This window comes from Phyllosticta capitalensis (genome assembly GCF_038381095.1).
Source record: "Phyllosticta capitalensis strain CBS 128856 chromosome Unknown BKA78scaffold_5, whole genome shotgun sequence".
Lineage (NCBI taxonomy): Eukaryota > Fungi > Ascomycota > Dothideomycetes > Botryosphaeriales > Phyllostictaceae > Phyllosticta > Phyllosticta capitalensis.
In genome coordinates, this window is record NW_027117443.1 from 78,056 (window position 1) to 99,373 (window position 21,318).

The 21,318-nt window shown below is 55.5% G+C and overlaps 9 protein-coding genes across 9 annotated transcripts; 5 read left to right on the plus strand and 4 right to left on the minus strand.

Moving 5' to 3' along the window:
- Positions 1-876: 876 nt before the first annotated feature.
- On the minus strand, positions 877-3,055 carry BKA78DRAFT_331288 (uncharacterized protein; the record flags this gene model as incomplete). The annotated part of the gene is made up of 7 exons (XM_066889863.1): positions 877-1,254; positions 1,342-1,536; positions 1,567-1,750; positions 1,829-2,484; positions 2,540-2,749; positions 2,823-2,899; positions 2,998-3,055. The coding sequence occupies 7 exons, from the start codon at positions 3,053-3,055 to the stop codon at positions 877-879; spliced, it is 1,758 nt and encodes a 585-aa protein (XP_066743881.1).
- Positions 3,056-3,703: 648 nt separating this feature from the next.
- On the plus strand, positions 3,704-5,000 carry BKA78DRAFT_352445 (uncharacterized protein; the record flags this gene model as incomplete). Its single annotated transcript, XM_066891352.1, has 2 exons — positions 3,704-4,430; positions 4,477-5,000. The coding sequence occupies 2 exons, from the start codon at positions 3,704-3,706 to the stop codon at positions 4,998-5,000; spliced, it is 1,251 nt and encodes a 416-aa protein (XP_066743882.1).
- Positions 5,001-5,408: 408 nt separating this feature from the next.
- BKA78DRAFT_313197 (heterokaryon incompatibility protein-domain-containing protein) lies at positions 5,409-7,984 on the minus strand. Its single transcript, XM_066888353.1, has one exon. It carries the CDS (start codon positions 7,949-7,951, stop codon positions 5,627-5,629), a length of 2,325 nt encoding a protein of 774 aa, XP_066743883.1. The 5' UTR covers positions 7,952-7,984; the 3' UTR covers positions 5,409-5,626.
- Positions 7,985-10,097: 2,113 nt separating this feature from the next.
- BKA78DRAFT_251195 (uncharacterized protein) lies at positions 10,098-10,884 on the minus strand (the record flags this gene model as incomplete). Its single annotated transcript, XM_066884631.1, has 3 exons — positions 10,098-10,249; positions 10,299-10,551; positions 10,600-10,884. 3 exons carry the CDS (start codon positions 10,882-10,884, stop codon positions 10,098-10,100), a joined length of 690 nt encoding a protein of 229 aa, XP_066743884.1.
- Positions 10,885-11,734: 850 nt separating this feature from the next.
- Positions 11,735-12,351, plus strand: BKA78DRAFT_313204 (uncharacterized protein). Its single transcript, XM_066888354.1, has one exon. The coding sequence runs from the start codon at positions 11,913-11,915 to the stop codon at positions 12,327-12,329; it is 417 nt and encodes a 138-aa protein (XP_066743885.1). The 5' UTR covers positions 11,735-11,912; the 3' UTR covers positions 12,330-12,351.
- Positions 12,352-12,982: 631 nt separating this feature from the next.
- BKA78DRAFT_313211 (alpha tubulin) lies at positions 12,983-15,137 on the plus strand. The gene is made up of 7 exons (XM_066888355.1): positions 12,983-13,187; positions 13,278-13,318; positions 13,390-13,416; positions 13,477-13,552; positions 13,606-14,136; positions 14,184-14,607; positions 14,655-15,137. The coding sequence occupies exons 1-7, from the start codon at positions 13,163-13,165 to the stop codon at positions 14,881-14,883; spliced, it is 1,353 nt and encodes a 450-aa protein (XP_066743886.1). The 5' UTR covers positions 12,983-13,162; the 3' UTR covers positions 14,884-15,137.
- On the minus strand, positions 15,072-18,077 carry BKA78DRAFT_336546 (chromosome segregation protein-like protein). Its single transcript, XM_066890233.1, has 5 exons — positions 18,027-18,077; positions 17,821-17,978; positions 17,618-17,769; positions 16,022-17,570; positions 15,072-15,954 (listed from the first exon to the last, which is right to left on the minus strand). The coding sequence occupies exons 1-5, from the start codon at positions 18,058-18,060 to the stop codon at positions 15,223-15,225; spliced, it is 2,625 nt and encodes an 874-aa protein (XP_066743887.1). The 5' UTR covers positions 18,061-18,077; the 3' UTR covers positions 15,072-15,222.
- Positions 18,078-18,314: 237 nt separating this feature from the next.
- BKA78DRAFT_369469 (checkpoint protein Hus1/Mec3) lies at positions 18,315-19,793 on the plus strand (the record flags this gene model as incomplete). Its single annotated transcript, XM_066892658.1, has 5 exons — positions 18,315-18,357; positions 18,412-18,517; positions 18,597-19,411; positions 19,472-19,551; positions 19,596-19,793. 5 exons carry the CDS (start codon positions 18,315-18,317, stop codon positions 19,620-19,622), a joined length of 1,071 nt encoding a protein of 356 aa, XP_066743888.1. The 3' UTR covers positions 19,623-19,793.
- Positions 19,794-20,398: 605 nt separating this feature from the next.
- Positions 20,399-21,222, plus strand: BKA78DRAFT_128138 (uncharacterized protein). The gene has a single exon (XM_066882544.1). It carries the CDS (start codon positions 20,593-20,595, stop codon positions 21,127-21,129), a length of 537 nt encoding a protein of 178 aa, XP_066743889.1. The 5' UTR covers positions 20,399-20,592; the 3' UTR covers positions 21,130-21,222.
- Positions 21,223-21,318: the final 96 nt, after the last annotated feature.

The window sequence follows — 21,318 nt, forward strand, 5'->3', positions numbered from 1 at the left end:
TGCCTGGTCAATCTGGTTGCGCACGCGGGTGAGGAGCGGCAAGTTTGTGCGCGGTGTGGGCGTGGTGTTGGTCCTGCTTCTGCGAGTGATTCTTGGAGGAGCCGAGGACGGGGCTGCTGGAGGCTGTGCGAAGCGTGTGGCGTCTACTGTCGGTGGAATGCAGAGGGAGAGTGCCGTAGATTTGAAGGCAGACTGCGGCCCTAGTGTCAGCGAAAGAATAGGAATGGGAAGGAGTACGGTTTGAGCAGAGGGCGCAAAGTGTGTGCACAGTGTTTGTGCGGCGCCTGCCTTTTCCGGGGCTGGGTGCTAGGACGTGATCACGAATATTCCGTTACTAGTGATTTCCGCTCATCTTTGGCTTTCTCCTGTTCTGACAGGGTGCTTGAGTGTGGAGAGGCCAAGAAGATGCATCCAGGGAGCATTCAGGGGCAGCACCAACGCACGAAGCTACTTCTGGCAGCATGTGTAGGGAGTGAAAAGGAGCGACATGCATTTGCCGTCGATAGATGCGGGCTGGAAATGACCATGTCGAATGCCGAAGATGTTGAATGCTCCTCGTGGGCTGCACTGTTCGAAGGGGAGAGCACGAAAGGCAAAGTGAAACCGTTAGCAGTAAGTGGAGGAAGTGTTGATTGAGCTACCTAGCAGATTATTACAAGGTCCTCAAATCCTTCGTCCGTTTCTTGACCCATTGTTCCGTTTTGCGCGGTCCCGCTGCCAGATTTTGGCTGTGATTTTGATGATTTTTGAAGTGATGTGACGTCCGTGAAGACGTCGCGTGCTCACGATGACTCCTGAGCTGGTCGAGTATGATGGCCGTTGTCTTTCTGTCGCGTACACACAATGACTCCCAAGCAGCCCGTAAGTGCTGCCTACTCAAGGACGCTGGACTGGGATGCCAGCCTCAATCTGCTCGTAGTTGATGGTCGTATCTCCAGCAGGTTTGCCGTACGCAAACGTCTTGAACGAAAGCACGCCTTCCTCGGCGTTCATGTTCATCTTGACCGAGACTTGCAAGCTGTAAATGTCCTCGCCCATGCTGACATTGAAACGCTTGTCGGCGAATTCAAAGTCCCTGCTTGAGAAGCACACGTGCACCTCGCCAATCTTCTCCGCCGCCAGGTTGGACCTGTGATCCGGAGGGCTGTCTCTGGAACAGGCAAAGAGAGTCACCACTCCACGAGGAATCTCGTTGCGCCCGCAGGTGAGACCGAGTTCGAAACTGGTTTCGGTTTTTGCATCGATCACTTGTCCCTGGTGCCATTGCTTAGCTGGAATTCTTCGACGGAGAAGTAGGTGGTGGCTAGCGCTTGGGGAGTCAACACATTCACCTGCACTTACTTTGTAGACCTCCCAGCTGATGCGACCACGACACATCTTTGCACCTGAGAACTGGTCGACATAGCTATGAGACTCGGAGTCAATGCCAGGGCAAAAGAATATGGAGTGAGAATACCCGTAATGGCGACAAGCGAGGCGGGTTTTGGGACAGAGGCCCTCAAGGCCACGAATGGCGGCGCCCCGTACGACAGCTGCCTGAGATTAAGGCGGGCAGGTGAGTTTGACATTTCCGCTCAGTTGGTTGCACCAGACCGACATGCGCTCGTTCAGGTAGTCAGAATTTCCGAAGCCACCTACAAGGATGATGCGGCTGATGGCGTGGCCGGCATCGTTCGCAGCATCGACTTGAGAGCCCACAAGCCGGATGATCTCGTTGATGACAGGATCAAAAAAGCTCTTCATCTGGCTCCTGTGACACGTCAGAAATGTTGAGCAAACAAGCGCTGTTCGGAGTGCGAAGGAGGGAAGAGAAGGCCAGTAGACTTACCAAGTAAGGCTCACAGTCGCTTCATCAGGATCATAGTTTGGACCAAGGGGCGCATTCATGTTCAAGTGGTCAATCTCAACGTCGTCTTGGCCCGCCGACGCCGAGCCAAAGGCTCTCTTTGCGGCCTCGAACGACTTCATGAAGGCGCTGCCTGGTCCGCGTCGCTTCGGTGGGAGGGAGGCGTACGCAGCACCAAATGTTTTGGTCATCCAGCAGTTGAAGTTGCGATCGATGTAGGTCGAACCGCATTTACCACCTGTGCCGATGACGCCGTTCAGCTCCTCAAACTCCAAGACCGGCGCAGTTGAGAGGATCCGGTACGTGGTGATATCGACCGTTCCACCGCCGCAATCACAGATCAAGACTAACTCGCCAGTCTGGAGTGGATCCAAGGAGTTGATTTCCAGATGGGGCTTCAGTGCTGCAAGAGCTGCGGCTTCAGGCTCACTGATAATGGTGACTGTGTCGAAAGAACGATTGGCGAATCCAGCAAGCCTGGCGGCTTCTCTCGTCGCATTCTTTGCCGCATCGCTCCAAATGGCTGGGACAGTGAGGAACAGATCGATGGGAGTGGTGTCGTAGAGACGATTGCCGAACTTTTTGCAAAGAGTCTGGACCATGTGCTCTTGCAGAGCTTTCATGTAGTCGGAACACACCTGCTCTTTCGTCATCAACTGCATCATGAAAACTTTCGGGGTGTATTGGACATACCTGGCTCGCAGTCTTGTGGTGAGGAAGTCGCATCATGCCCTGGCCGAAAAGGTCTCTTAAAGAGGGGTCATCGAACTCAGTCAAAGTGGTGTTTCCGTCGAGAAGCAGCTTCGTCCATGAGTACGAAATGGATGAAGATGAGACTGTGAAGCCCCATTTGTCGCTCTTGTGGCCAGGGTTCTCGGCGGAGTAGGAAATGCGCGTTGGCACCTGGAGTAGTCAGTACACAGTCCATGGGATGCGACAACTTGAGTCCGCCTGGTCAACTTTCCTTGGCGACGACTTCATCGCTTCCCGGCCAGGAGTTGATGATTTCGATTTGGTCGGTACTCTTTGCATTCGACGTGACGTAGCTTATGCCTGGAATCAAAGACAATCAGCATTGTGCACATTCCATCTTTCAGGAAAAGTGAAACAAAGCAAGAATTGTGACCGGGAAATGATGAGCGCGCTCTTACCAGAGTAAGTGGTACCATAGTCGATACCGACGATGATTTTGGGGGTATCTTCGGACATTTTCCGCGGTGGAGATGCCTTGGGACTGAGGAACAACGAAATTTGTCGAGCAGAGAGAGGGAAGGGAAGACCAAGGCTTTAAAGGAGCGATCAAGTGCAGGGTGAACAGCTCGAGCAACCAAAAGAATCTGGAAACATGATGGAAACATCTGGGTGAAAGAGCAAAGTCGAACATTCAGGCAAGACTGGATGTTTGCGCACACAAGCTCCGGAAGCTGCCAGTCCTTTGCACTCATCACTCATCTCATGACGGCTAGATAACTGCTCCGATGTCTTGAATCATTGCTCCAAATACAGCGAGAAGCCTTCGCTTTCTTACTTGTCTCCAGAGTCGCCATTCCAGCGGCGGAGTTGTTGGTTCTACAGCGTTGTAAGTTCTTGCCGAGTTTGTTTTCTAGACTGCAAAATAGCATGGACTGATCAAGGCATTTGTTAGTCGTTACTCGAGGAGTAGAAACGATGTGGAAACAAGCATTCAAATACCCTCTCAAGCTTCTCTCTGGCGCATTTTCTGAAAGCTCACACGGTCAGCACAGCGACTGGAAAACCATGCAGCACAGACAAATCTTCTCCTCGACAGTGGAGATGTCGAAAGAAAACTCAATGTTGCGTCAAAGACGGGATGAGGACTTAAAGGAGCAAGGGAAGATGACAAAAGAGCTTGCTGGGTATCTTCTTCTGGTCGACGACCTGCGCGAAAAGAACGAGCACCAAAGCATCATGCTCAAGCTCAAGACGGAGGAATTCGAAAGGCAAGGCAAAGTCTTGGCCGACTTTCGCCGAGCGAACCAGGATTACGACAGAGCGCACAAGGAGTTGGACTCACAGCTGGCTGAGAAGAGTCGTCAGATAAAGAAGTTGGAAGGGCGACTTTCCCAGCAACAGGGCCAGATCGAGGGCTGGCAAAAGAACTCCGACGACTTTGCTGCAGAAGTTCAGAAGCTCAACAATCAGCTGGAGCAGGCGAATGCAAAAGGAGAACAAGCCAAAGCAGAGCTAAAAGGCTTCCAACTCGACGCTATGGAAAAAGCGCAAAATGGCTGGCCCGCCGTCGAGGATAGCAAGGTCCGCGATGCTTTGCAAGGTCTTTTCGCGAAAGTCCGTGCCTGGTCGAAGAAGTACAGCGTGTCGTCCATGACCGTTCCACTCCGAAAGTTTGCTCCAAACTTTCTCTCAACAGTCGCAGACTTTCCAGAAGTTGAGGCTCTCGTCAACCTTAGGTATCCTCATTTGATTTTGGCGGCCCTGGTTTCCGAGCATCTTCGCCTCGGGGTGTTCGCGAACCCTTTCTTCGTGTTGTCGCACATTGAAAACGAAAAAGACATGCCTCAACGTGGCGAGCACTTGAATGATGTCTTCCAAAAGCTTTTGAAAGGTTGGCTAGACAATCCATAAAGGTTCAAGGCTGACGACGCTGCTAGTGAATGAACCGGAGGCCCACCAGTTTCGGATCCAGGTGCTGAGACACTTTTTCCCTGAGTCCCAACTCGACCAGCTTGGTCAGAATTCTTCCTTGGTGAAATGGGAGACTCCCAAAAAGCTTCTGATGGATAACACCATGTCATTCTTTAGCAGCTTTGCGGCCTTCATCAGAATAGACGATGATAGTTGGCAGCCATGCTACGAGGGACTGTTCCAAATCGTGGCAGCAGCTGCGGCGATCAACAACCATCTGGCCACGCAGCGTATTTGGTACGTTTTGGAGGGCCCGTCTCCACTTTTGGGCCACCCATTCGCCGTGAGCTCCGAATATGTGAGGGCCGATCGGTATAACAAGCTGAACGACGATGAAGACACCAAGTGCGACGGCAAGCCCATCAGGATTGCCCTTAGCCCTGTGTTGTTTGCCTGTGGCAACAGCGACGGAAAGGACTTCGACAAGCATCGTGTTGTTGTCAAGGCAAGCGTGTGGATTGATGATTCGACCGTGGCTGAGGAGCTTTAGGTGATGCAGAGTTGGTGTTGCTGGTCATCTCCACAAAAGCAACCGTTTGATCTGTCGTTGCAGTTTTCCGGTCCGGTTACAAAGGCATGGAACGTGAATGGATGATAATTCGGAAGTGATGCTGGTCCGGTGACAGAAACATGGGGACATGACCGGATGGTCGCACCCCAGAAGTAACGGAGCGCAGTTGGAAGAGCCTTGGCGGCCAGTCCAAGTGCTCGTTCAGAAGTGGGAGAGTGAAGACGCAAAATCATACTGCGGCAAAGGGACAGCCGGGTATGACGTGCAGGGAGCAACAAGAAAGTCGCTCCAATAGATCAGGCCATCAGAACACTTGCAACAGACAATCTTCTCTTTAATATCGTTCTCGTGACATGACCACAACGGAAATATTTTGCGCGGCCAATACCCAGAAAAAGCTGACTACTTGTGATGGAAAGTTATCTCTGAAGGCTCAACCGCGGATTGCTGTCCGCACACCCGTCGTTTCGTTTCGTTGAGAACGGGCAGTGAGTGAGTTATGAGCGGTCGTACCTGCAGCTTTGAAACGCGTGGACTCAAGCATTCATTGATCACTCGCGCACGTTTGAAAATGCCTCGATTCCCGATATACACGCGACTTTTGACTACCGAATTTCAATCTCTTCCATTGTGCCGACATGCGCAAATCTTCTGTGAAGAAGCAGGTCATCTTGCGTCCGATGATACCTTTGAGATGTCCTGTACGACGTCACGCCCAGCCTCGACAATATGTGTGGTTCCACACTCAAATCTTCGAGACGCAAAACCAAGCAAAAGACTCTGTCCAAGTGCGCACTGAGTACTTGAAAAAGACACACGGCTTGAGCTTGGGAGCAATCTTGTACGCAGTCTATGTCGAGACTCCACTCTGTCAGCATCCGAGCTGGCACGCCGAAGCGCGGTCCAGACGGTTCATACAATCTCCCACCGTCCATGATGCAGGTGAGCATTCTGCTCCGCAAGACTAGCTTGCTCTCTTCCAGGACCCCAAAACGGTTCTCTTTTGCATAGACACAATTCGCTTCCACGACCTGTGCCAGAGGCTCTGTATTCATTAGCGAGAAGAAGTCAATGGTGCCTTGGAACGAGGCCCATGACCACGTTTGCAAATTATACGGTCGGCCGATGTCCATTCTGAAGCAGAAGGGTACTCTCATCCCCTTGCTGGCCACATCTGATTTCCAGATCAGATCTTCAAGGAGTGAGTCTGACCAAAGACCTGCAAGGTATCTTGACTCTGGACGGATTTGCTGGTACTGCTCAGCTATAGCTGCGATGGCGGCCAATCGATCCCGGGGGTTGGTGACCTTCAGGTGCGAATAATTGCTGGCAAAATAACTCTTCCATTTCCTTTGGATTGCTGACGTGCTTTGGGCGTCGCTCGCGGCGCTCGAACCATGACTCTGAATGGATTCTTTGGATGAGAAGCTTGTGGTCAATCCTATTTGCTGGAGGATCTTCTTCTCATGGACAATATCTTTTCCAGTGTTTTCCCAAAAGTCCGTTGCACTGCCACATTCGCATCTGATCTCGCTGGCGCATTGGTATATCACCTCGCCCTGATCGAAGAAAAGCGTTCTAGGCGAAATTATGCGTTCCTGATAGGTCCAAGCTCGATTTACAAGTGGGAGACGTCCAGAGAAGTATCCTTTATCCGGGTTCGCTAGGTAGTGGTGGGAACGAATACACAGTGGGATGATAGATTGACCGATTTGTAGATTCGCCACGACCCAGCTCTCTTCTTTGATTGTTGTTTCCCGGAGGCCAGCTGTACTATTAGCCCCATGAAGGGCTACAAGGGTGACTTTAGCCCCCTTGTAAACACTGAACATTTTTCCAGCCTCTCTACACCAGTCATCATTGTCTTTTTGAATGATACAAATGCTATCAATCCAGAGGTACTTCAATCCAAGTCCTCTTGTAAAATTGATGGCGTCGCGGAAAGTCTGTGGTAATAAGTCCCATGAGATATAATCCAAGTTTCTCTGGATTGTGTTGCGGGTGGTCATGCATTTTGGCTCATAATCTCCCCAGCAATAGCTAAGGGCGGCGTAATCAAGCGAAGATCCAGGAAGGGAAGTACAGTCCCGTAGTTTGACGCCAGTTCCACCCGAAGCGACATCAATCAGTCGGGTAGGATTGGCCAGAGCGTCACCTCGCGTGTGACACAGGTTGTGTCGATATAAGCAGTTTTCAATTTGACCTTGTGCCCATTTCATCGACTGCCCCATCGGATCCTTTGGCGTGGCATCCTGCCGAGTAATGTTCCGTCTCGGGATGAAATTGTCGATGGGAGAACTGGGGGATTCAGACGGCGTAAAAACATCGTGGTGAAAGCTCATGAAACCGCCTCTAGCAGACTTTGACCGATGTTCCAATTTCGCATCGAGATATAACCCATTTCGTTTTTCGTTGTTCTCGCCGTCCATAACCAGGTTGTCTGCGGGCTCAGGGTCTAATCCCTCATATCGAGAAATCTCTTCAAATATGAGAAGCCTGACTTTGCAGGAGCAGCAACGGGCAGCTTCCTCCAAGAGTTTGACTCGTGGCGTATACAAGAAAGGATTCTGGGCGCTCCATACAAGAAAGGATTCTGGTCCACCGTCCCATCCGCAGACGTGGCACCTTCGCTCTGTTTCTCTTTCATCGAACAGGTGCGATATATCGAATAGAGGGATATTCGGGTCGGAAGTTGGAGGCGAGGTCGGATGATCAGTGTTCTCCATCACAGTGTTGTCAATGCCGAGTCTTGTGTCCTGAGCAGCGCTGAACTCGTCATGGTTTCTCTTCCTCAACGTGGTGGCTGACCCACGATCACAATCGTTGCCAGCTTTGGAATCTCCCGCAGTTGTGAGAGTGTTCTCCATCACGCTGACTCCTTCCGTCGGCGTTGGAGAATTGTCGGTAGATATGACGGCTGCCCGAGACATCCGTTCTTCGAGGTGAGATGTTTTGCTTTGGTTTGGTCATCCCCACTTCACTGAGTCTTTCAGGACATCGATCATAAGTGGACCTGATCATGTAAGCGAACGAGCTGATGAATTGGCAGGCGCCGGCTGTGGGGCTGAAAAAGAGCGACGACCGAATCTTGTCTGGCGTCAGGTATGTACAGCTGGTCATCGGCAGCCTTATAAAGACGAGCACATGCAGTCAAGGCGTTGGGGCTATACGCTGGGCGCAGACACCTTCCTAATTGCTGTCAGCCCCTCTCTATCATGCAACCAATCAACCGACAAAATATGAGGCGATGAAAGCTTGTAATCCAAGGCTATAGAAGGAAGATAAGGAGCCAATAACAGATTCAACCCACCGCCTCCAATCCCAACTCATCGCCGCTGCTATCACGGTCGGTATTTCTTTCACGGCGTTTGGATTTCTGACCCCGTCTTTTCAGAATTCTGACCCGGCCTCCATACAAGGGTATCATTGTGCAACTGCCCTGACTACGCAACACTGCTTGCGCAACCAACTTGATAGAGGTGGAGGTCTTGGGCGCTCCGGCTCAGTCACCCCTGACGTCATCAGTGGTAGTAGTTAGGCGCGTCTCCGCGGGCGCGCACACCTAGACAGAATAATAGCCTTCGTGGCCTGCTTCACAACTGCCTTAATAACGACTCACTGCGCGCCTCCCTTAACGAGATGACGCGCTGGACGACGCAGTGGACGACACTCCTGTCAATCGCTGCTGCACCAACCCATCAAAAGCCGCTCAATCCTAGGTATCCATGAGCGTTTGGTACGTACCAGCAAGATGCATTGGCGAAGACAGCCAGCCCCGTTTGTTGATGTTGTGGTGTTAGCTTGACTGGGCTAGCAAGTCAATCGAGATCGATCCCACGCTGCGGTTTCTGGTTCGAGGGGCAAGGCACGATGTACGGATGGAAGGTTGGAGCGCGGAAGCGACAACGAAGCGGATTAAGAGGAAGCGCCGCCGCCCATTGCGGACATGTCTTAGATTGGAGCACACTGGTATTGTTCACCGAGTGAGCCAAAGCGCGGGGGACTTGACATGTGCCATGGAATAAGGAAGTCGAACAATGGGAAAAGGGGGAGGGGGGGGAGGGCAGGCAGCCGACGGTCACACGTGCAGAGTCCGAGTCCCTCGGATTCCAAGTCATCACAGCGGTTGGTTGGTTGTAGTAATGATGAATTGTTGAGCTGTATATCAATCGCGTGTCGCAATCCAACGGAGGAGAGACATTGCCGTTCCATCTTGAGAAATGCGCCAATTTGCGAAGAGTGCCGACTTGAACACGCGGACGGACCATTGGAGGCGCCAGTGATTCTCAGCGCGACAGAGGTGGAATGTTTATTTGTCATTTGGAGCAAGCGCAAAGCACGCGAAGAGCTGTGGTAGACCTCGCGCAGAACACATCACTCACACCGACCAAGCCCTCTTCCTCCTCTCCCTCTCGCCCCGCTCCCTCCTCCGACGGCCACCAAACAGCGAGGTGGATGCGCCAAGAGCGCCGCTCTCGCCAGCCTCGGCCTCCTGAGCCGCCGCCAGGCGCCGCGCGATCTCGACCTGCGCCCACGCCTTGGTGAGCTGCGCGTTGGTGTCGGGCGTGATGGCCGGCAGCAGGTACGGCAGCAGGCGGTAGTGGCCCAGCACGAAGCGGACCAGGTCGCGCGGGCGCAGCCGGCGCAGCACGATGAGCGTCAGTTCGGTGGGGAGAGGCCACGCGGCGAAGATGAGGAGGTTGTTTGGGGTGGTGGTTGTGGCCCGGGGCGAGTTTGATGATGTTGATGCCGGCGTCGTCGACGAAATTGTGGTTGGAGGCGAGGAGGAGGGGCCTGCCGTCGTCGTGCCACCGCCGTCTGCGGCGCAGTTGACGCGATGGGGCAGCCGTGGCGCGGGCAGGTTGCGGCAGAGCGGTGCATAGATGCGCCATGTCATGGGCGGGACGATGAGGCGCTGCTGCAGGGACGAATAGGCGGCAAACGCAAAGTTGATGAATTGTTCGGGGGTCATCCATTCAATGATTTCCATGAGCAGCTCGGTGGGGAGGCTGAGCAAGCGGGAGCGGGGCGCAAGTGTAGCGGCGGTCGTTGCTGCTGGAGCCATGATGTTGGTCGTCATTCCTTGTGCGGCTTGGGCGATTCGATGCTGGTGAGCCAGCCGACGAGCAACGACGCCACGAACCAGGCCCCAACAGTGCACGCGATGAGGTAGATTCCCGTCGGGACGAGGGACCGTGGTAGCACGTTGAGAATATAAGGGTCGAGGACTGAAGTGTGTCAGAATGCTTTTGTTGTCCTCGGCGGCGGGCAGCTTACTGATTTCCGCCTTCACATCGGGCGGCTCATCCATCAACGTCTTGTTCAACGTAAAGTAGTCGGCCGCGGCTTGAATCTGGAGGAACAAGACGGACGCAGGCGCCGTGTCCGAGGCTCCCGCCGCGGCGTCTTCTGCAACCACAGCCTTGGTCTCGGGGAGGCTTTCGGAGTAGTCTGCCAACGCGGATATGAGGTCGGGAGAGTCGAAGACGGAGGTGAGGGGGTGGACGTCGAGCCAGAATTCGGTTGGTTGCTGCAAGGCTCAGTGTGGGTTTGAGGAGTCGTGGGTCAAGGTACGCACCGTAGCTGGCCAGCAGATGCGGACCTCGTACCTTTGGCCCTGCTCGAGGCCGCTCAACAGGAACCACGACTGCTCGCCGCGCGGGTGTTGAGCAGTGGGAAATCGGACGGGGAGGTCTGCGCGAAGCGTGTGCTCGACCGGCGTGAGGCTGGTCAGACGGAGGTCTTGGAGGTTGGGTCGAACATTGGGGAGCGTGACGGCGGCGGGCGCGGTGAAGATGGTCTTTTCGACGTTGGCAATGGCGGTGCTGATGATTACCGACAGGACGAGTAAAGTCCAGCTCATAAAAAGCATCTTCACTGCTTGCGCAGACAGGCGCGACCGTAGCACTTGAGGCTGGTCATGGTGTGTTGTTGCAAGCTGTCGACGGGTGTCCGATGGGCGTGGGCGGCTAAAGGTCGGCAGACGTCATGCAAGGCAGCCGTCAACAGGTCAAGATGGCACAACGTAAGTTCATGAGAGTGAGAGCAAGCCTTGGATTCTTCAAGATGAATTGGAGCCAATTTTTCCTCTGCTATATTCAATGAATCATCTACCATGTTTTAATTCTCCAAACACGCTTGAAGTTAGTCGTAGCTCAACCATCTCCTGATGTTCCGGCTCCAACTGTTACCTCGTGAGAGCCGTCCACGTGCCTGGCGGCTTCTAAACAAGAATTGCAGTTCACTTCTACCTCAGCATAGCAAGGCGCAGTGGAATGGGACGACGAGAGAGGGCGCAAGAGGCCATGCTTCGCTGACGACTGCCAAGTTGTGTTGCGAAAATCGAGCTGCTTCCAAAAAGCCTTGCCCTGCAAAGACTGTAGTTATTTGTCGGACATGTCACCCGATGAGATTCTAATGAAGCCTGGAAATCATGGCAACAAGGCAGTGATTCTAGGAATGGAGTCGAAAGAGACGTTGAAGCACCTGTAGAGTGCTTGACATCTTGCGCGGAAGAGCAACTGAAGGTCTGCTTTCCTTAATCGCTCAAAAGCAGACCATACAAAGCGAAAGAGAGGGGCTTACGTGCTCCTCAAGCTCAGTCTCTCTAGGGGTCTCCTTGGAGTATTCAGGGGCAGACGAGGACTGACCGTCTCCATGATACTGAAGACACCAATCTTCACAAGCTTCTTCTGGGGATTCTTGTCAACTTCTCTAGGATCAGAACCAAGGTGTGGCATCATGACGACGTCCTGAAAAGGGTAAGACCGCGCGGTCCCGTTGTCAAGTTTGTGAGCTCCACGCCGGATTGTTTGGGGTACGAGAGAAGCCTGCTTATGTCGTCGACGATGTCGTCTTCCACCTGACGGTGCACAGGGCGAGTGATTGACCATGAACCAAAAACTTCAGCGTGCTCGAAATCCACTCACCAAAAAAACCTCGACCAAACATCACCATGACCGACAAGGACAAGGGCCAGGCTTCTCGCCTGCCCAAGTCCCCAACCATCAAACAGCTCTTCAATGCGGGATCCTCCAAGACCTTGAAAAAGGTCAACAAGTCGATCCATGGTCTCCGCAACGTCTTCCAGAAAGACGCGTCCTCGGAGCCCATGCCACCGGCAACCAAGCCTGTGGACCCGGTCTACCAGCTTCCGAGCGGTCCTCTGACCGGCTCGTCGTCGCTGGAGCCGCTGCTCCCAGGCAGAGATCGTTCGGCCAGCTCAACGGCAATGTACGCCAGCAGCCAGGCAGAGACCAACAAGGTGAGCAGAGCAGGGCATGTCGCGGAGAAAATTTTGCTTGCTAACTTGGAAAAAGACGGACGAAGGAGAAGCGGTGAAGGTTGTGGGAGAAGCCAAAGTTGGCGAGTTCTTTGAACGATTCCAGGAGGTGCGTGTCTCAGCTGCCGGTTTCCGCCGCGTTCTAAGCTGCTGCTGACGTTTTTTGCGCAGGCTCTGCAGCTTGCCCGCGAAAAGGACATTGACAAGTGCCACGACAAGTGCCGCAAGCTCCTTCAGATGCGCATCTCGGATGGCCTTCGCTACGAGGTTCTCACGCTCATGACGACCATCTTGCCGAGTCGTGAGGCCATGGCTTGCGTCAAGGAGCTCAAGACGCTCTGCAAGTTTATGGAGAACAATGCCGAGAACATGAGGAGGCGCATTCTGGAGCAGGGAGCGACTTGGGATGGATGAGGTTGATGCCTTTATGACATGCAGCTTGACAAAGAAACGGTAGGACTTGTCTTGAAATGGGAGAGCACTGGCTGACTTGGTACAGAGACATGATAGAAATGCCCAATGGACGAATTCAGCGTGTGGTGTTGTGTTGTCAGGGTTGTACTTGTGGGGTCAAGGGCCGACGATTCCGGACGTCACGTGGGTGCGCAATGAGCGGGACGGCACAGCCTCGGCCAATTAACGGGCAGCAGGCACAGCGCAGACTCTGGATTTGTTTACTTGGGCAAGGGCAAGTCGTCTGCCTCTGCCTTTGCCTCTCCCTTTCCCTTTACGCGATCACCACGCCCGGTCCACTTCATTCATCAACCCTCCCCTCGTACAATAACTGCCCTTCCCCCGTCCACCTCCGCTCCCGTCACCTTTCCCCCTCCACACCCCTATCTCCCCACCCACCGCCACCATGAGAGAGGTTATCAGCTTGAACGGTACGTCTGCTCTGCCCCGCTCACGCGCTTCCATCTCAACCTCACTCCCGCCCGCGACGACGAGCCTCTGCTGACTCTTGCGCGCCTCAGTCGGCCAGGCCGGTTGCCAAATCGCAAACTCCTGTTGGGAGGTAAGTTTCTGCATCCCCAACCGACGCCACCAGTCGCGCTCTCGTGATCCCGGCGCTAACGCAAACACCAGCTCTACTGCCTCGAGCACGGCATCTCGGTATGCGCTCTACCCTCGACCGCCTCCACTACGGCTCAATTGATTCTGACTCTGCCATAGCCCGACGGTTACCTGACCGAGGAGCGCAAGGCTCAAGACGACGACCATGGATTCAGCACCTTCTTCTCCGAGACTGGTACGATTTTTCTGCGTCGCAAATCAAAGGACACGGCGCTGACAAATGCCTAGGCCAGGGCAAGTACGTGCCCCGCACCATCTACTGCGATCTCGAGCCCAATGTCGTCGACGAAGTTCGCACCGGTACCTACCGCAGCCTGTTCCACCCGGAGCAGATGATTACCGGCAAGGAGGATGCTAGCAACAACTACGCCCGTGGCCACTACACCGTTGGAAAGGAGCTCATTGACCAGGTCCTCGACAAGGTCCGCCGCGTTGCCGACAACTGCGCCGGTCTCCAGGGTTTCCTCGTCTTCCACTCCTTTGGCGGTGGTACTGGTTCTGGTTTCGGTGCTCTGCTCATGGAGCGTCTGTCGGTCGACTATGGCAAGAAGTGCAAGCTGGAATTCTGCGTCTACCCCGCTCCCCAGGTCGCCACCTCGGTCGTCGAGCCTTACAACTCGATCTTGACGACCCACACCACTCTGGAGCACTCGGACTGCAGCTTCATGGTTGACAACGAGGCCATTTACGACATTTGCCGCCGCAACCTTGGCATTGAGAGGCCAAACTATGAGAACCTGAACCGCCTGATTGCTCAGGGTAAATACATCGCTTGCTTTGTCTTGTCAATATCTAACATTTTCCAGTCGTCTCCTCCATCACGGCCTCGCTCCGTTTCGACGGCTCCCTGAACGTCGACCTCAACGAGTTCCAGACCAACTTGGTCCCCTACCCCCGCATCCACTTCCCTCTCGTTGCCTACGCCCCCGTCGTCAGCGCCGCCAAGGCCGCGCACGAGGCCAACTCGGTCCAGGAGATTTCCATGTCCTGCTTCGAGCCCAACAACCAGATGGTCAAGTGCGACCCCCGCAACGGCAAGTACATGGCCACTTGCTTGCTGTACCGCGGCGACGTTGTCCCCAAGGACGTGCACGCCGCCGTCGCCACCCTCAAGACCAAGCGCACCATTCAATTCGTCGACTGGTGCCCCACTGGCTTCAAGATTGGTATCTGCTACCAGCCTCCCCAGACCGTGCCCAACGGCGACCTGGCCAAGGTCAACCGCGCTGTGTAAGTTTTTCTGTTCTTGCCCGAGACAAGTTGCTAATCCTTCGTAGTTGCATGCTTTCCAACACCACCGCCATTGCCGAGGCCTGGTCCGCCCTTTCGCACAAGTTCGACCTCATGTACTCCAAGCGCGCCTTTGTTCACTGGTACGTTGGTGAGGGTATGGAGGAAGGTGAGTTCAGCGAGGCCCGCGAGGACCTGGCTGCGCTCGAGAGGGACTACGAGGAGGTTGCTGCCGACTCGCTCGAGGGCGAGGAGGGCATCGAGGCCGAGTACTAAGCGGACGGCGGGAATCGATATGGGAAAACGGGGTTGGCGTTGGTGTTGCATGCCGGGCCGTCAAGCGAATGGGATACGGTAGCTTTTTTCCTTGGGCCGAGTACCATTCTTCGCCCGCTATAGTTGGGAGCTTCTTTTTTTGTTTTTTTCCTCGTTTTTTTCTGTTAGTGCTTTTAATTCAGGGAGGTTCAATCTGTCTGCACCGGCACTGGCACGTGTGCTTGCGGAAGCGAATCGAAAAAAGTCTGTCCATACTCGACGTCTGATGCTACAGTGAACAAAGTGCAATCCAAAACACCAGGTTCGCTACAGAACCAAGAAAGAAAACGATCATTCTACTCATTCGTCATCCAGCCCGTCCTCATCGTCCCCATCCAAACCAACCAGGCGCCTCTCGGCCAACTCGGCAATCTTGTCACTCAGCACATCCCTCCCAAACCTGGCGGCGACGCGCATGGCGGCGTCGACCATCTTGCCGGAGCGGTCGCGCATCAGCGACACGATGTCCAAGCACTTCATGCCGCGCTGCTCGCCGTCGCGGCACTCGGCCGCCAGCAGCTGCAGCAGCAGCTTGTCCAGCTCGACTTCGCTGCGCGCCAGCGCGGCGCGTTGGGAGGCGGTGGAGGTGGTGGTGGCGAGGGTGTCGGCGTGGAGGCTGTGCAGGGTTGATTGGAGCAGGTGGGAGGATTCGAGGGATTGCGGTTCGCTGAGGTCGGCGGTGTCTTCATCATCAGAGGGGGCGTCATCCATGTCGTCGGGGTCGCTTGGCCGCTTCTTCTTCTTCTCGGCGTCTGCGGTCTTGGGAAGAAGCCGCCCGTACACGGGGACGGCAAAGTCAAAGTCGGAGAGCAGCGGCCGCGGGAAGTAGGGGTGCGCGTCGCCGCCCTTGAGGATGATGCAGTGGAAGCGCGCGTTGGCGACGGCGACGGGCCAGTACGACTCGGTGCGCCTGCCGGACGCGAGCCGCGGGAGCAGCCGCGTGTCGAGGAGGGGCACCCAGCGCGCGGCGTGGGGCTGCCGCCAGTGTTGCAGCACGAGGAGCGTGCCGGTGCTGTCGTAGATGTGGGGGTCCTGGTGCGGTGGTGGTTAGTTGGGTGGGTGGGTGGGGGGTAAAGGGGGAGGAAGGGGGCAAGCTTACCCCCTGATCCGAGAAAAAGACGCTCTGCAGCTTGACGCCGGGGCCGAGGGCGACGGCGTCGTCGTTCTGGAGCACCTCGTCGCGCTTGACGTTCTCGATCGAGTAGAGCAGGCGCGTGGCGCCGTCGCCGCCCACCGGCCCGTTGGCGACCGTCAGCACGTAGTCGCGCCAGCTGGCGCACGTCACGGCCGGCGAGCTCTTGAGCCGCGACACGCGCACCGGCACGCCGAACAGCGTGTACACGCGCACGTAGTCGGCGGTTGTGGCTACGACGATGTACGACTCGCTGAGCGAGATGGCCACGGCCTCCTCGCCGTGCGGCAGCGGGATGCGCCAGTCGTCGCTGCGCGTCGTCCACGTCTCGTGAGGCCGGTAGTGCACGAATGCCGGATGGTCCTTGGACGAGGGACACGCGAACAGCGTCCCCTTGTCGTTGAGGCACGCCTTGTCGTAGAGGAAGGGGTCGGTGAAGTGGAAGTCGCGGTGGGCCTCGCGGTCGTAGAACTCGACCGTCACCGTGTGGTGCGTGTCCTGGTCGACGGTCCACACGAAGCCCGTCAGGTTGAGGCACAGGTACCGCCGGTTGCCGCGCCACGGCGTGCTGCCCGGCTGGAACGGCGCGTGAATCTTGGGTTGAAAGGTGCCTGTGCCTATGCCGCCGTGGCTGGCTTTGCTGCGCTTGCCGTTGGAGACGACCAGGTCGTCGAGCGTCCGCGGCCGTTTGCCGTGCCCGTTGACTGCGTCGGCGTACCCGGCTCCGTCGTCGTCGTCGACAAAGGGCTCCGCGTCTGACAGCTCGTCGTCTTCGGCCAAAATCTCGTCGAGCGAATCCGGGGAGCCAGCCCGTGCTGGACGATGTGCTATTTCCTTTGCGCCGTTGACGGGGCCGCGGCGGGCATTGGCCGTCGTTTCGGCAAGAGGTTCGTGGATAAAAGGGGCTGGACAAAGATCCTTTTCCAAAATGCGAGCGTGATCGGCTGGAACGACGTCGGTGTGGATGAAGAGCTCGCCGTCGTTGTTGGTGTACGACAAGACATTGTCCGTGGGATGCCACGACATGGCGAGAATGGTGGCGCGAACGTCGTCGTACGTCTTGATGGCCCGCTGAGTCTTGACATCCCACAAGACGAGCTTGCGGTCATGCCCGCTGGTCGCCAAAAGCCCACCGTTGGGTGACCAGGCTGCGGCAGTGACGTCGCCGCTGTGGCCGGATTTGAACGCTCGCTGCTTCTCCCAATCGCTGCGGGAAACGACTTGCATGTCCCGTGTTGGAGTGGGAGCCGCAAAAGCTCGGCCATCGGGATGCCAAATAACCTTGGAGCTCGCCTCGACGTCCGTTTCCAATGCCTTTATCAACCCATCGACTTTCTTGATTAGCTGCGGCTCCTCGGAGCTCAGCGAGTAGACGTAGATCAGGCCGTCGGAGCACGAGACTGCCAGGTAGGTGCCGCTAACGTCGAAAGATACGTGTTTGACGGGTCGGGATTGTTCGCGGAGGTACAGAACGCGGGTCATGTCCTGTGTGTTCACTACCTTGACGGCCAATTCACTACAACTTGTCAGCGACCCTCTTTGCTCGTGATGTCGACGCCATACTCGCTGGCCACTGCCGCCCAGTTTCCGTCCGGAGAAAGCGCAATCTCCCGCACAGGCAGCGTACTGCGCACCAGGACGTCATCGAGGGAATTGGTCTCGAGCGAGTATTTGCAGACAGTGCCATCTTCGGATCCGGTCACGAAAAAGTCGTTCTACGCCGTGTCAGCACGTCGGTGACTCCCTTGTCCGTATCCACGACGCACAGCAGCAGCAACGGCAGTATTCGAGTCTTGGGCATTGTCGATGTTGGTAGGCTCGTCGTCGGATCCGGTTTGGAAGACGCGAATGGCATTGTTCAGGCCGACGGTGATGAGCTTGCGCCCATTTGGAGTGTATGCGAGAAAAGTCGGGCCGGGAGGGTCTACAGGACAAATTAGCAGGAGTCGATTTTGTAGAAGACCTCACGTACGTGCAGGGAGTCCTCGTAATCGTTGTTGGGCCATATTGCGGTTGTTGGTCCAAGAGTTGCGGAGGTGTTGCGGACGAGGAGACGCGTGCGAGCGCGTCGCGTGTCGTTGGCCGCTAAACCAAAAGCGGCAAGGTGAGTGACATGGATCAAGCACTCTGGGAGTGCCCGGCCATCTCAACTCTTCCCCATTGCTTGTCTCGACGTCCATGCAAGGCCCTCCACTACACTCTAGTCGAATTGTTGATCGGCTTCTCGCAGCACTCGCCTCAAGTTCCTCCAACCATCGCCATGCGCTTCAGGGCGTCGATTCAAAACGTGGGCACCTTTGCCAGTATGTGGTCCCTGTGATTGTGCCAGCCCTCGACGACTGACTATAATATCGCAGAGTTCACGGCGTCCCTAGCTTCGCTCGGACCTGTGGCTTGGGTACGGTTCAGCGAGGATGAGGTGCGCTTCACCGTCATCCCCGACCAAGGGACCCAGGTTTGGGCGTGAGTGCTCCCAAGTATTCCATGCATGAGCCTTGACTAACATGATGGCAGGGTCTTGTCGCTGGTAAGGAGAAGCAAGAGCTGTAGCTGTGGCAAAGCTTGCTCCTAATCGTGATCACCAGGACACCATTTTCGATGTGGACCATTACCATATTGAATCTGCCGCCGACAATGCCATCAACCTAGAGGTGCCGTTGGTTCCGCTCCAACGCGCCCTCAAATCAGCCTTGTCTGCAACTTCTGCCTCGATTCGCCTCACCAAAAAAGACAGCATACCCGTCTTGTCCCTGACCATCGTGACTGCATCTCTCGGAACCACGCACAGTGGCCCGTTCGGTGGCGGTCCTAGCGATGAGTTTGGCTTTGGTGAAAATGGGCCCACCAGCGACAAGGAGCGCGAAACGATCGTCACTCAAGACGTGCCAGTGCGAGTGCTGAGCCTGGACAATGTCGATGGGATTCATGAGCCACGGTGTCGCGAGCCTGATGTGCATATATTCCTGCCACCCCTGCTGCAGTTAAAAAGCATTTCAGATCGCTTCACCAAGCTTGCAATGGCGTCCAAAGGGGGGGCAGGCGGCGCTGGTGGTACAGCGAGTTCTGTTGGGCCGCGGCTTGAGATGGCCGCCAACATGCACGGCTGCCTGAAGCTTAGTATCCGCACCGACGCCATGAACATCTCCAGCGTGTGGACTGGCCTGTCGAATCCGGACCTTGATCCGACGGTTGTCGAGGGCGGCGAGGAAGGAGTCGCGGAGCATCCAAGCACACGGATGAGGCAGCTGGGCTCAGCCGACGGACGCAGCGACGAGGGATGGGCCGAGGTGCGGATAGATGGCAAAGACTGGGGAAAGGTCATGTCCGTGGGAAGACTGGAGGGAAGGGTAATTGCATGTAAGTGGCCGTCTTTGCTCCTGTGGATTGATTCGCAGGCCTCTAACCCGAGACAAACAGGCTTTTGCCATCGTCACGCACTGATTCTCTACGTCTATTTGCCAAACGACGAGGAGGGGCGGGACGAGTCCGTATTGACAGTAAGTGCAGCTGGTCAGTGCAGGTCTGGGCTAAATGAAGGCAGTATTACATCACCTCCTACAGCGAGTGAACCAGCTCAATCTAAAATTGTCCGATGGAGGCCACTCGATAAACAAAGCCACCACTGAGACGCACGGGAAGCATTCGTGCCACAATGATTTGCATGCACGAGATAACCGCAGCCCCATGAACGTGGCGCACCAAGAGACGAGTCCAGAGAATGTCTATCTCAAAATACGTGCAGCCAGGGAGCGATCATGATCCTCAGATAAATGAATAGGTAGGAAGCATCCAAGTCCACTGTGCAGTTACAAGGAGTGATCAGACATATCCACTGCAAAAGATGCCTGGAGCAGTCGTTCACAGTTGGCAAAGGTTCTCGGGCAACGGAGCCAGAAAATTCCAAGTCCTTTACGTCGAGCACAGGGAGCATTCAAACGTTCCATGCAAACTATACCGGGAGCAGCCGTTACAGATGCCAACCGACCTTGGGCAACGGAGCCAGAGAATCTCAAAGTCTTTGGTATGAGTACAGGGAGCATTCAAACGTCCCCTGCGAAAGACATTTCGAGCGGTTGTCACAGTTATTAAAGGCTCTCGGGCAACAAAGCCAGAAATAACCAAGTCCTTTGTGGGGAGCACAGAGAGCATTCAGTCGTCTCATGCAAAGCATACCGGAGCAGTCACAGCTGTGCCATGACCTTGCCACCAAGCCTCAATTCACTTCCCGGATTGGCAGACTCCTGCTTTTCCTGGCTCAGGACGGGCGTTGGTCCGGGTGTTGGTGGCTTGGGCAGAGGGGTTCCGATCAACGCAGGGGACGGATCCCCCGGCAATGATCCTGCTGATGGTCTTATGCTGAATGGTCCCGATAGGCTTGACTGGCAAATCAAGGGGCGGTTGGACGATCAGACAACAGCCACAGCGCGAGCAGCGCCACAGCCGTACGGCCGCGTAGAAGGCCTCAAGAGCACATTGGACGTTTCAAGGCGAAGGATCTCGGAAAACGAGAGCGCTCTGGAAGGCTTCTCGACGCCGCCATGGAACCGACCGCCACGGGGCGTCAGGGGAGAAAGCAAAAAAAGACGACGGGACTAGCGTGGGTCGCCTTGTCGACAACAGATGCACAGTGTCGTCTTGATGAGCTGGCTCCTGCAGGTCGTTTACGACGGCGAGACCGAGGAATGGCAAGGCGAAAATGGGTATTGCTTTGTTTGAAGAAGACGCTGGGGGGTGTGTCACGGGAGCATCTTGGTTCCTGCAGCGGCATGAGCTGTGTACGACGGCGGCCACGGGCAGGGGCTGGCGATGTGTGCTACGGCAGCATGACTAGCCAGGCACCGGGGCAGAATTGGACCAAGTCGACGACGCGTATTCTAAATGAAACGTCAAGTGGTTGGACAGAGGGGCCCGAGGGTAGGGGGCTGGCTAAAAGGCGAGTGGGTGGAGAGGTTCGAGAGCCACTGCATCTGGGGACCCGGGAGACGAGGAGCCAAGGCCATGGATCGGGTCGAAAAAACGGTGGTGCAGGAGACTATCGCCTGCACGCAGCATCAATAATGCACCAAGAATATTGACGAGACCACCCGGCCAGGACAAGACTTGTGTGTTCGAGTCGACATTTTCCAATTCAGTCTGAATCACAAACCACCAAGAATTTCAAAGCGACAGCAGACGACGTCAGCAAGTGACTGGAATGATGCCTGGGACGAGGCTTGATATGACTGGACCCCTTCTCCGTCAGTGGTGGCCGGGCATTTTGGCAG

What these genes read in the sequence shown, in the direction of transcription:
- BKA78DRAFT_313197 (XM_066888353.1), bottom strand. Translation starts at nt 7,951, where the DNA reads ATGTCTCGGGCAGCCGTCATATCTACCGACAATTCTCCAACGCCGACG.
- BKA78DRAFT_313204 (XM_066888354.1), top strand. Translation starts at nt 11,913, where the DNA reads ATGAACCAAAAACTTCAGCGTGCTCGAAATCCACTCACCAAAAAAACC.
- BKA78DRAFT_336546 (XM_066890233.1), bottom strand. Translation starts at nt 18,060, where the DNA reads ATGGCCCAACAACGATTACGAGGACTCCCTGCAC. An exon ending in ATTACGAGGACTCCCTGCAC is followed by an intron (nt 17,979 to 18,026) that starts GTACGTGAGGTC and finishes TTTGTCCTGTAG; the next exon opens with ACCCTCCCGGCCCGACTTTT. An exon ending in TGGGCGGCAGTGGCCAGCGA is followed by an intron (nt 17,571 to 17,617) that starts GTATGGCGTCGA and finishes GACAAGTTGTAG; the next exon opens with TGAATTGGCCGTCAAGGTAG.
- BKA78DRAFT_128138 (XM_066882544.1), top strand. Translation starts at nt 20,593, where the DNA reads ATGGAACCGACCGCCACGGGGCGTCAGGGGAGAAAGCAAAAAAAGACG.
- BKA78DRAFT_313211 (XM_066888355.1), top strand. Translation starts at nt 13,163, where the DNA reads ATGAGAGAGGTTATCAGCTTGAACG. An exon ending in GCCTCGAGCACGGCATCTCG is followed by an intron (nt 13,417 to 13,476) that starts GTATGCGCTCTA and finishes ACTCTGCCATAG; the next exon opens with CCCGACGGTTACCTGACCGA. An exon ending in GAACCGCCTGATTGCTCAGG is followed by an intron (nt 14,137 to 14,183) that starts GTAAATACATCG and finishes AACATTTTCCAG; the next exon opens with TCGTCTCCTCCATCACGGCC.